Source organism: Belonocnema kinseyi, chromosome 5 (genome assembly GCF_010883055.1).
Source record: "Belonocnema kinseyi isolate 2016_QV_RU_SX_M_011 chromosome 5, B_treatae_v1, whole genome shotgun sequence".
NCBI classification, from domain to species: domain Eukaryota; kingdom Metazoa; phylum Arthropoda; class Insecta; order Hymenoptera; family Cynipidae; genus Belonocnema; species Belonocnema kinseyi.
Genome location: NC_046661.1, coordinates 123742656 through 123755488, shown reverse-complemented (window position 1 = coordinate 123755488; position 12833 = coordinate 123742656). Strand labels below are relative to the sequence as shown.

Genomic DNA, 12833 nt, shown 5'->3' with positions numbered 1-12833 from the left:
AAAATTAAAATTCGAAAATTTTTTCTAAAGCCTCCAGGGGACTTCGTTTTCGCACGAAAAAATTTTATGTGCCCTTATTGCATCCGGACCCACAATTGCAAGAATAATTCTATAATTGAACTTGAAAAGTTATTTTTATTCGAAATTCAATCGTTTTTTATCTCTTACTATTTCAAAAATTGAATCTAAATTGCCTTTAATTTGATTGTTGTCTTTTTTTTTTTAATAAAATGTTTTTTCGTTTCAGACGGGATGCAAAACTACCGTAGAATATTTTCAGTGTCAGTATTTCTAGAATTATTTGATGTATCTGTATATACATTATGCTCGTACATCTCTCACAGCTTACAATATCCTGCATGCCCTATTCACCTCCATAGTGTATCCTTTCACAGAATTTTTTTAAATAGACTTTTGCAACTAGGTCTCGATTGAACATGCCAGGATTCAATAAGATTTCATCTGACGTGACTTTTCCGCGAATTCAATAGGACCTTCACACAGTAAAGGCGAGTGCAATGTGATGCAGGTGAGGTCTATAGTTCGAGAGCGTTGTGAGGGAGGAGGCATAGGAAAAAAAGAGGGTGAGGGAGCGAGAGAGATCGTTCGAGGATTGAAAGAGGAAATTCGAAATCACATATAAGAGAAAAATGAGAAAGGGGGATAGAGAGCATATGGGAAAGAGGGAAAAATAAATAGTGGTAGAAGCGGGGGTTCAACATTCAGTTGGTGGAGGTTTCGTGCAATCGATTTTCATTGTCCCGATAGTGAAGAGTATAGATAGGAGCGGTAATACCACGAGCAACTGCAGCAGCAGCACCAACAAAGGCAACAGTTGTCTTTCTTCGAGCGTCCCATGAAGCCTGGACCTTGGCGCTGCGGTTGCTGAGGCTGTTGTTGGCCGGCCTGCTGTTGTTGCTGCAACTGGGGCTGTTGCTGCGCCGACTGCTGCGGATTGGTGTGCTGCGCTGTTGAGCCGGAGGCCTGACTTTGACTCTGGGCCCGCAGACGACAACCCCCGGCGACACCCTCGTTGCTGCCAGCGCCGTGACTAACGCCAATCCCCATTGCTGTAGCACCAATTCCGCTCGACATCTGGAGCAAATAATTCAGAATTAAAATTATTTTATATAACTGTCAATATACTTAAATAGTTAATTGTGCTAGAATCAAACTAATTTTAGTTAAATTCTTCTGACGAGGTTTTAGAGGTGGTTGAGAACCATTGATTATTTTTTTACAGTATAAATTAATTCTTCTGAAAGCTTGTTTTAAATTTTATTAATTTCAGTTCAGAAAATCGATCCACGTGTTTTAGAACCACTGATTGAGGATGGGCTGTCTATCTTAAGCCACACCTCCCATCTTACAATCCCTTCCACAAGTATTCTTGAATTCCTAATAGCCCCTGGTGACCACGTATCGCAGGAAAAAATAGACTCTCAATACACAGTCTGTAAGTTACTTCCTTTTCATTGTGAAGATCTAGTAACTAACTTAGGACAATAAAGTTAGTCCCGTGACTTAGTCTTCTCTATAACCACGCCTAAAAGACACGCCCAACTCGCTACACTCAGGAAATTAATAATGTTTCCGCTGAAAAGCGTATCCACAACAATCGATTAAACTCGACACGCAAACTAGGCACGCCTATTGACCTTTTCGACTGAATATGGCCTATGCCACCTAGAAATTCTTTTCAAAATAAGAAAATGAGTCAGGGCAATAAAGTAACTTCCGTATCGAAACCTTTTCAATAGCTAGGCCTAAAAGAGACGTCCATCTCGCTACACTCAGAAAATAAATAATTATTTCGCTTAATAAGCGTACCCACAACACATCAAAAAAAGAAAATAAATCAGGGCAATAAAGTAACTTTCGTTTCTAAACCAGTTCTATAACCACGTTTAAAAGACACGCCCAACTTGCTACACTCAGAAAATAAATAATGATTATGATTTAAAAGCGTACCCACAACAATCTGTTAAACTCGACGCACCCAACAGGATCGGCCATGGTCCCTATCGATTAATATGGTTCCTAGAAAGTTCTTTTTTAAGTAAGATTATAAGTCAGGGCAATAAAGTAACTTCCGTAACCCAGCCTTCTCTATTACCACGCCTAAAAGACACGCCCAAGTCGCAAAACACAGAAAATTAATAATGTTTCCGCTAAAAAAGCATACGCACAGGAAGAGATTAAACTCGACATATCCACCAGGAACGCCCATGTTCCTTGTCGACTAACTATGCCTCTTAGGAAGTAGTCTTTTAAAATAAGAAAATAAGTCAGGGCAATAAAGTAACTTCCGTAACTAAACAATCGATTAAACTCGACACACCCAGCAGGAACGCCCAGGTACCGAGTCGGATAACCATACCTCATAGAAAATCCGTTGTTTAAATAAAAAAATAATTTTATTGATGATCTGAAGCCCTTGATCGTAGGTGAAAGAAGTATTTCCTAGAATCAAACTAGGCCTGGCGAGAGGAATGGGAAGCTGGAAAGAGAAAGGGGGCTTGGCTCTTTTTCTGACCTATAAACATTGACTAAAAGATTACGTCACGCAATTTTGAGCAAACTTTGATTTTTCTCACACCATAATTTTATCGCCGAGTTTAATCTCTCCGCCATACACGTAATTTTTTGACAGCCCATTATTTAGAATCGATATAAAATTCACACGTACAAGATTTATTATATAAGGGGCCATAATTATATTATTAGGTAAAAACTTTTCTACCCAAACGAAGGAAAGAGGGTAATTTTTTATGAACATGGGGTAATAATGGAGGAGTAAATTCTTTTAAATAAAATTATGGTAAATACCATATTGAATCCAATGTGAAACATTTTGAATTCCTAAGATTTGAAGTCAACACATAATATACTGAATTTGCAACAAGAATAATTTTCTAACCAAAAAGACGATTTTTCAAACAAAGATTTGAATTTTAAACTTATAAAGGATACATTTTAACCAAAGATGAAATAGTGCAATTTCCAGATAAAAAAATTATTTGTTGACAACAAAAATAATTTTCAACAAAATTTACATTTTAAACAAAAGAGGTGAATCTTAAAAAAGGGAACTTTTAATAAACTATGTAGTTTAACTTTTACCAAAGAGTTGAATTTTCTTCTAAGAACAGATGAATTTTTAACCAAATAGTTAAATATTCAAACCAAAAGATGAATTTTCCAACAAGAAAAGATTAATTGTCTGGCAAACAACACGAATTTTCAACAAACTACAACAAAAATCAATAAAATTATTGAATTTAAAAGTCAAAAGGACGAATTATCTACATAACGGTTGAGTATCAACCTGCAAATATAAATTATTAACATAAAATTTAATTTTCTTCGAAAAAGATAAATGTCATTAAATAGTTTAAATTTTACCAAATAGTTCAATTTAGATCAAAATATTCATTTTTAACAAAATTGTGAATTTTCAATTAAATGGTTTAATTTTTTATCAAAATTTTGAATACTTAAACCAAATTATTTTTAAAGACATACAGTAACATTTTTAACGAAAAAGGATGAATTTTTAACCAATAGAAGATTAATTTTCGATAAAAAAATAATCATTTTTAACTAAAAATATAAATTTTCTGCCAGTTAAAATCAATTTTGAATAGTAAAAATATCAGTTTTCAACCAATGATAGAACAGTTACATTTTTAGTTAAAAAAAAAATTCTGAATCCGGGAAAAAATTATTTTTGAACTAATTTGTTACATTTTGAACCGAAGAGCTGAATTTTCAACTAAAATTATGAATCTTTAAAAAAAATAAACTTTTAAAAAGAGTTTAACCTATAACAGATGACTTTTTAACCTAGAAGCTTAATTTTATAAAAATGGAATATGTACGTTAATTTCCAACTAACGAGACGAATCTGCAACTTAAAAAAAAATTCCAGCAAGAAGATTAATGTTTTACAAAAAGGACGAATTTTTAATATAAGACTTTAATTGTCAACAGAATTGTTGAATTTTCAATTCAGAAGGTCGAATCATCAACGAAAGTATTTTCGGCCAAAAAGGACTGTTATCTAATAAAGCACATGCATTTTCAATAGAAAGGATCGATTTTTAATAAAAAATATAAATTTTCAAGCAAATGGAATACCGGTGCAGAAATTTCCCCATCTTTCCCTATTTGAAGTTGGGTTCTGATGGGACTCCTATCAGAATATCTAGTCTAGAAAAAACTGGTTGGGCCCCTATCGGAATATCTAGTCTAGAAAAAACTGATGGGTGCAATGTCAGGTTCTAGTGAAGAATTCCATGCTTCGTATAGGTATGGCAAATCTATCTGTGTCTAATGGGGCCCCGACCAGAGAACTCCTAAAATCTTATATTGCCTAAAATGTAATTTTGAGGCTTTTGAAGGTTTCAGTATGCAAAAATAATGTTTTTATGAGTATTTAAACTCGTTATTCTCGAAAACTTGATTTAGGGCACTAATGAATATTTTCTTCGGAGTCAGGAAGATATTTTTCAGTTAAAGTTAAAGAACTTATGTCAAGTACAACTGGCCAGTGCTGCTTTTTAAAGAAATAAATTCTGAATCCAATCTTTATGCAAGATTCTAAATGTTTAGAAAAAATTACATTTTAGGTTTAGGTTTAAATGCTCATAAAAAATTAAATGTTCTGTCACTGTGAAAATTTGTAAAGTAGTCTACAATGGGAAAAAACGAAATATTATACGAATAAAAATTTCAGTCGATTACATTTATTTATTTAAAAATGATTGTATAGATATTCATGTTAACAGTTTGTATATTTTACATTTAAATAATGTCGTATAATAATAAATATTTAATTAGAAAAAGAAAGTTTACAATGCGGTGTTTTAGCTTTTTTAAGCTGTAGGTTATGAGGATGGCTTTTTCATCGAGTTTCAACTTGCCGGTTAAGCGCAGTGGTTAGACTCCCGACTCTCAGGCGAAAGATTTAGGCCGCTATAGATATGTAGGTTCGATACGCCGTAGCGTTAAAAAATCGATTTGTAATATAATGTTTAAGAATGCTATATATATGTATTAACTATGAACAGGACCATTAATATTTAAAAGAGAAAATACTCGCAATTAATTAATATTTATCTTTTACATACTTTTTTTTTCATATCGTTAGAGTATACACGGAGAAAAATAGATGTTAGCACAGACTATCTAGATATTAATAGGTAATATCTTAGCGATTTAACTATGGGACTAGATACGGAATTTAGATACTGAAGTAGAGCATCCGCAGATATTAAAAAGAAGATTTTAACTGACAATGTCCAAGGTATTAAAGGGCAGAATCAAAGATATTCAAGAAATATTTTTTAATTGTACAACAATGTTAATATCGTAGTCCTCTGTTTTGAAAACTCCAATCCTCAAGCATTCGCCTTTTTGCATAATTATGCGATTTTTGTGTTGAACAGTTAACACACTGTTCAAGGCTAATATGAAAGATGCCTGTAGCTGAGTCCTCATTTTCTTGAGAAAATTGCAACATATCCAAAAACATTTAATCCACTTTCCACCAAAACTTATAGTGCAATAGATATCCGAAAAACCACAATACACACGATGAAACCTCAAGATACAGACAAAATCTTTTGTCGCCACGCCACACGTCAGAGACCTTGCTCCGATAAAATTTAGCTTTTTTAATATCTTAGATATTAACTGTTAATATCACATATTTTATACTTTCAATATAAACAGATATTGCTCTTTAATATTGTGTATGTTGAATAGAAGATATTAGATAGTATGCCGTAATATCCATATATTATGGTTAAATATCAAAGTTTTTAATATCTGCTTTTCAATATCTATTTTTCTCCGTGTAGGAGTAGTGGGTGTTAAAATTACCCAAAATGTTTAAATGAAATTTCAATTTTTGAAAATATAAATGATATTCGGATCATATACAGTCATATGATGATGAACGGATAAAAGTACTGACTGCCAGTACTCTGTAGGAGTCCCGCAGGTACTTTTCTCTTTAATTGAATAGTAAGCGGGCTGACCCCACTAGAACCCTACTAGAAAACCTAGTATGACCTCCGTGACGTTCCAGATGGAGCCCCGGCTAGTTTCCCTCACTAGAGCCCGACTACAGCTAGGAAAAACTAGTCAGGGTCCCACTCGAGCCCTTTCGAAATTTCTGCACGGGTTACAAAACTTGAATTCTCAACAAAAAACAATTAATTTTCAACTAAGTAATTATATTTTTAACCAAGGAGCTACATTTTCCACTATAATGATGAATCTTTAGACAAAAATAATTTTTCATACTAGAATTCAACGCATAAGGTGGTTTTCTAACAGCATTCTTCAACCAACGGTTATGGTTTTAACCATTAAAAATGCTGTCCAAAAATGAAATATTCAAATTTTACGCCAAAAGACATCAGGTACGTGAAAAAGTAGAATAATTGTATCTTTTTAAAAGAGCTATGATTTTTCCTTTAAACCTTTTTTGATAAGACTCGAAATTTTGGTTTTATTTATCAAAAATACTATAAAAAAATCAGAAACTCAAATTGTGTGCCAAACGGCGAAGATTATAGGAAAAAGATTCAAGGAGGAATTATAGCTTTTGAAAAGTCCTGTAAAATTTGTATAGCCAATTTTTGTATGACTTGCCATTTTGGTTTTATTTCTAGAAAATACTGTGCGAAAAATCGAAAATTTAAATTTTGAGACAAGCGGTGTGAAATAAGGAAAAAAGCTTAAGGGAGGAAATATCATTTTAAAAAGTCCAACAAACTTTTTTTAAACCATTTTTTATAAGACTTTTCATTTTAGTATTATTTATCGAAAAAACTACTGAAAACATCGGAAATTCAAATTCTGAGCCAAGCTATGGAGGATGCATAAAGAGTCAACATGAAGACTTCTAGGAGCGTTTGTTTTATCCATAAAAAATGGTATGAAAACAAAAATCCTATTTTTAGCATAACAACGCAAAATAGGGAAGAATGACTGAAGAAAGGATTGTAGCTTTTTATTGTATAAGGTAGCTCAGAAAATAAATATATATTTAAAAATGTCTATCGAAAATCGAGCGCGAATATTACGATGAAAATGTGTACCTCAAAGCCTACAGAGCTTTCTACAATTTACTTTTAACTATACTTCAATACATAGAAAATTCAACGATTATTGTTTTGGCCAAACTCATGTCTCTGCAGAACAGGGCTCACCACTTACAGTACAGCAGTTGTTGACTGCCACAAGTGCTCGACTGCCAGAAAGTTTTTCTGTCATTTTTTAAATCGTTTTCCAGGAATCCTCGAAAGGTTTACGGATGTTACGTTCACGGTTCATTACAGCTGATTGTTTAATCCGAAGGGTCTAATTTTTTTCTACTTTAATTTACAATAAATTTCATTTTTTAATTTCAAACATTAATTAACCGCGAAGGATTTAGGTACCAGTCGGAGGACAAGTTCAAAAAAATTGATTGTAGCCTGTTTGAGCTGGTCTAGACTGTCACTGGCAGTCAGTGCAGTCAAAGACTACCTTCTGGTGAGTCCTGATGCAGAAGAGGGCTTGCCAGAATACAGTCATTGACTGCCTTGACTGCCAGTGGCAGTCAAAAGACTAGGTCAAACAGGTCTTAATAAATTTTCTTCGAACTTGTACTTCGATTGATCCCTAAAATACGCGGTAAAAATTATTTCTTAAGTAAGAAATTTTTACGTATGTAAACCAATAAAAATCGAAAGCTGAGCACTTTGATAGAAAGTTCAAATATTGTTGTTTTTTTTAATGTACTTATTCCAGTTCTTGTAGAGAATTTATATTTTTTAGTTAAAAATTCACCTATTTGGTTGAAAAAATCTCTTTTTTTGTAGAAATTTAGTCACTTTTGTTAAAAATTCAACGGTTTAGTTGAAAACTAGTTATTTGAAATGCGTCTGTTTTATTAAAATGAACTGTTCTAAATTAAAAATTAAAATCTTTTTTAGTTGAAACTTTTATTATTTGGTTGGAAATTTATATATTTGGATGAAAATTCCTCTTTTTTGTAGAAAATTAATCATCTCTGTTAAAGACTTAACTGTTGGGTTGATAGTTTTTATATTTTTTTCGAGATTCCTTTTTTTGCACTAAATTAACTTTTTTTTTAGAAATTTAACTGCTTTTTTTAAACAATATATTTTTCTTTTAAAATAGAAATATTTTTTAGTTGAAATATATACTACTAAATTTTTCGTTAAAAATTCAATTTTTTAGGCTCAAAGTCCGGTTTTTCTTTTTCAAAATTAATCTTTTCAACTAAAGATTTAACAATTTCGTTGAAAATAAACTTTTTCGATGAAAATTCATATTTTCGGGTTGAAATTATGTACCTGTTTTGTAGAAAATTTGTCTTGTAGCTAGAAAATTGAAAAATCCAGTATAAAATTCAACCGTTTTGTGCAAAAGTCAACTATTATTTCAAATATAAAATACGACTTTATTTTTGAAAATTATTTTTTTGTATTGAAAATCTACCTATTGCATTTTTAGTTAAAAGTTTAATCTTTTTCAGTTTAAAAATTCAACTATGAGGTTGAGAATTTCTGTAATTTGTTGAAAATTGGAATTTCTTAGTAGAAAATTAATCTTTTCGCTTGAAAATTTAATTATTTGTTTAAAAATTTATTTAGTTCAAAATTGGTCTCTTTGGTAGGAAATCAATCTTCTTGATTAAAAATTAAACTATTTAGTTCAAAGTTGATGTACATTGTTGAGACTTCACTTTTTTGTAGAATTTTCGTCTTTTTGGTTTGAAAATTCAACATGTTGGATGAAATTCTTGTGCATTGACTAAAAACTCTTTCTTGGTTGAAAATTCAGCTCTTACACACAATTTATTTTTTGTTTGTGCATTTTCGGTTAAAAATTTATTTTTTTAATTTAAAATTAATCTTCATGATTTAAAGTTTATTTAGATTGTTGAGAATTCGCCTTTGGATACAAAATTCACCTTTCTGTTTGACATTTGAACTATTTAATTGAAACTTTAACTGTTATTTAGAAAGCTCGTCTTTTGGCAACTATTACATTGTTTGTTGAGAATTCACCTTTTTTATTGAAAGTTGAACCACTTTGTTAATTAATATAAAACAAAAAATGGCAACAACAATATTATATGACAGAAGAGGAAAGAGGTTTTAAAATTAATGGACCGCAACAAAAGAGGATGCTCGGTTCAAAATTTCAGAAAAAAAAGTTTGCGTACTTTATTGGAAGTTAAAAAAAATGGTAACTTATACATGTTGAAATTTTATGATGTTCAGCATCAATAATTTGAAGGATACAATAAAAATGTTGTGAAAAATTAGGAAATGCAGTTAAATTTAAAAACGAGTCAGAAAACACAATTCGGCTCCATATTGAGGATTAACGCTCAGAAAAAATCAAATGCACTAAAGTTAGACATTTTTTTATTTTCCTCTCGAGGAGCCATTCACTCTGAAATCAGAAGAATGTTTGCCGACGATTGCATTTGTTTTCATATGAGTTAATTTTTTTAACGAAAAATAAAAGATTTTTAACAATATAATACCTAATATATAATATAACTATCAACAGAAGTTTTAAGTATTACAGAAGAAAATAAAATCCTATTATACTAATCAATTTTGAACTAAAAATTGTACGTGAAAAATATTATAATTGAATTTCCAGTCAAAAAGTCTATGTGGGTGGTATTTAAAAGTAAAGTAGCATTAAGCGTTATGCAAATATGCATTATGAAAATTACGAAGCTTCTGAAAAAATGTGACTGAAATAAATATATTCATTTTAGTCGCATTAATTAAGTAGATAGTTCCGAAGTCTACATTAGGGGAATTTGAAAATCCCGCCAGAAATCTTGCAGTTTCGAAACTTTGGTCTCTGCTCTTGCCTCATTATCTCGTTTGATGTTATATATACCGTCAAGGGATTACTTTTACTTTTCGATTCGATGAACATTCATTTTATTTTGTAATATTCGAAAGTTCTTTTAATGTTGGGAGATTTTTATGTAATGAAATTCAAAAAGTTAAAAGGACGAGAGGTGCTGGAACAAGTGATCGAAGTCAAATTCTTTCAACTTGCATCGACCGGTTGATCACGTTGCATTCATCACGTCTTTTTGGGTTTATTTTGTTTTATAAAAGTGAGCGAAAAACTTCAAAATTTTGAAATTCAAACTATTATAACTAACTAATTTAGTTTATAACTAAAATTATTATAACTAATATATTCAAAATATATTACTATAAAATTCATTATATTGTTTGAAATTAATAATGTAAATTTGATGAGCAGGTAAGAAGTACTTATTAATTTTTATTCAATGCAGTATGGTTTAAGGAATAAAGAAATTATACCATTATACGATACTTTATAGGATATGTGATCTTTTCTACCTCTTTTACTAATTTGAATTGTTTGTTATACTCTATGTTTCTTTGCAGCCTATTTTCTATCTTTAAAATGTTCAAAAACATATGATCTTCATAAAGTTGAATCCCGAGTAATTTAAATCCATTTCAACACCAATTGATCCCGATCAGGCCACGGTCGGGTAGCCCGGCCATTTCATGGCCCCTGGCTACAGCCCGACTTAAAGTCGGGATCCGCGGCCAGCTCCCGGCTTGAAGCCGGGTTCTCCAGCCAGAGACTAGTCAGCCCCCCACTTAAACTCTCTACTCGGTTTACTCTGATTTTAATTTAAAATTGTATAGTTTATTCATTTAAAAATATTGTTAGATATTCTTGCATTTAAATTTGAAAATTTACAATTTGGATGTTTGCATTTTAAAATGTTTGACAAAACTGGAAGAAAAATTCATCAGAAAATTGATCTATTCAAGCTTTTAGTTGAAAAAATTGAAAGCCTACAATATTGTACTAACGTAAATTACAGGGGCGCTCAAGCATTGAAAGTTGAATTTCTCAATTTTTTCTCTTGGTGAAAGAAACTCAGTGGAATTTTTTTAAATTAAAAAAAAAAGTTTTAGTGGTTCCGGGAAGTTTTTAAAACTTTAAAAAATTTTAGGTGTTTGAAATTTATACTATAGGTGTATAAATCGTTGATATTTGTTGTAATAATTTAGATAACAAGTAAGAATGTAAAAGTGAAAATTATGGGAAAAAAATCCTGACGAACGAAGGAATTAGTTTTGAATTAAGGAAAATTTTGTTATTTGGATTCGGCTACACGGAGAGAAATTTTAAGAGATTAATTCACGGAACTGCTGCATTATTTTATTCACGCTTTGGCGCAATAAAATCAAAGAGCATTTCCGTGAATTAATCTCTTGAAATTACTCCCCGTGTATACTGTAGATTAACATTTTTTTCAAAACTAATTTTTCTTACTTATAACTTTCATACATATTGCCATTTTTGTTATTTTCAAACAGCTATTATCCAACAAGATAATTGTGTATAAATAAAATACAATTCTTTCTTGGTACTCTCATTTAAATTAATTAAGGTTCAGGTAACCAAATTTTTAACTTTTTAAAAATCCAATTTAACTAGCCGAATCCAAAAAAGGATTTTTTCTTGATTGAAAACAGAATTCCTGTATTTAGTCGGAATATTTATAATTATTTTTTTTCGGGTGTTTTTTTGTTATCTTGAACACTACAAAAAAATAATTTCAGGGGGGCCGTTTTGACCAAGGATTAAATTCCCAGTCAATTTCCGATTCAGAAAAATGTCTCACGGTTAAAAAAATTCGAAATGGTTTAATTTTAAGTAGATTAATAGATTCAAATTATCAGCGAAAGAATATAGACACAGTACATTTATAACCTTTTAATAATTTTAGGAGTAAAATGATTCGCATAATCAAAATTGATTATGTGAACCAATGTTTTGAATTTTACAAATATCATTGAATCTGAAAATAATTCTATCTCAGAATAAAATAATTAAATGGAGTTTTCACTACGAACCAACTATTATTTCTATTATTCTAATATTTTCATGATTCAAGAAAAAAAGTCCCGTGTAAAAAGAAAAAACTTGCTTATTTGAATTCAAATAAGCCAAGTAATTAAGCCTACTTGATTTACTGCAAAAAAAATAGTGTTATATGAAAAATGGGGAATATTAAACATCGATTTCGGGCAGTATTACATTTTGCAATAAAAACATTAAATATTGAATAACAAAATATTTCATGAATAATAAAATCACACTGCCTTTGGTTATGGAATTTTCCGTACCTTGAATAGTGAATAATATGTGCACTTATATGAGTATTTGCACCAAGAAAGGGAGATTCATTCTAAAAATTTATTGAATTATCACGCGAAATATTGTCAAAGCATCTCTGGAAATATCGATTACCCCAATTCGTGACACATTCGTGACGTATCTCGGAAACTGCCAATTGCCGTAATACCTTGACTATATTGAAAAATAATAAGTTCAATCAGTTTAATGACCTTTTTTTGTCGTGTAAGGGTGAATCAAGCATCAGGCAGTATATATGTATTAAAGATTTTTTTGCTCCGGTAATTTGTTTGAAAAGTTAAAAATTTCATAAGTTTAAAGAACATAATTGGGGCGCTAAGAAATATGCAAAGTAACAAATTTATTTTGCCACAAAACGTGGTTAAAGTTGACGTGGTTGCTGATGAATGATTATGACCACTGTGTAAAACTCATTTTGTTCTTTCTTCCTCTTATTAAGTGAAATAATGATGAGGATTAAACTCGTATTTTATGTTTTTTGTGCTTTTTTTATAATAAAAGATCATTTTCAAAGTTTTTTAAGTGCAATAACTTTCTTAATTTTTATGGTAAACATACCGCAA

General features: G+C 30.9%; 2 protein-coding genes across 3 annotated transcripts in view; one reads left to right on the top strand and one right to left on the bottom strand.

Moving 5' to 3' along the window:
- LOC117172400 (protein charlatan) overlaps window positions 1-12833 on the top strand; it is a 480082-nt gene that overhangs the window by 398027 nt on the left and 69222 nt on the right. The window lies entirely within an intron of this gene.
- Window positions 1-12833, bottom strand: part of LOC117172402 (regulator of G-protein signaling 17) — a 58906-nt gene that overhangs the window by 32916 nt on the left and 13157 nt on the right. The window contains exon 2 of the mRNA XM_033360293.1: window positions 797-1095. Within this exon, the coding sequence (XP_033216184.1) occupies window positions 797-1095 (299 nt within the window). The remainder of the gene's footprint in view (window positions 1-796; window positions 1096-12833) is intronic.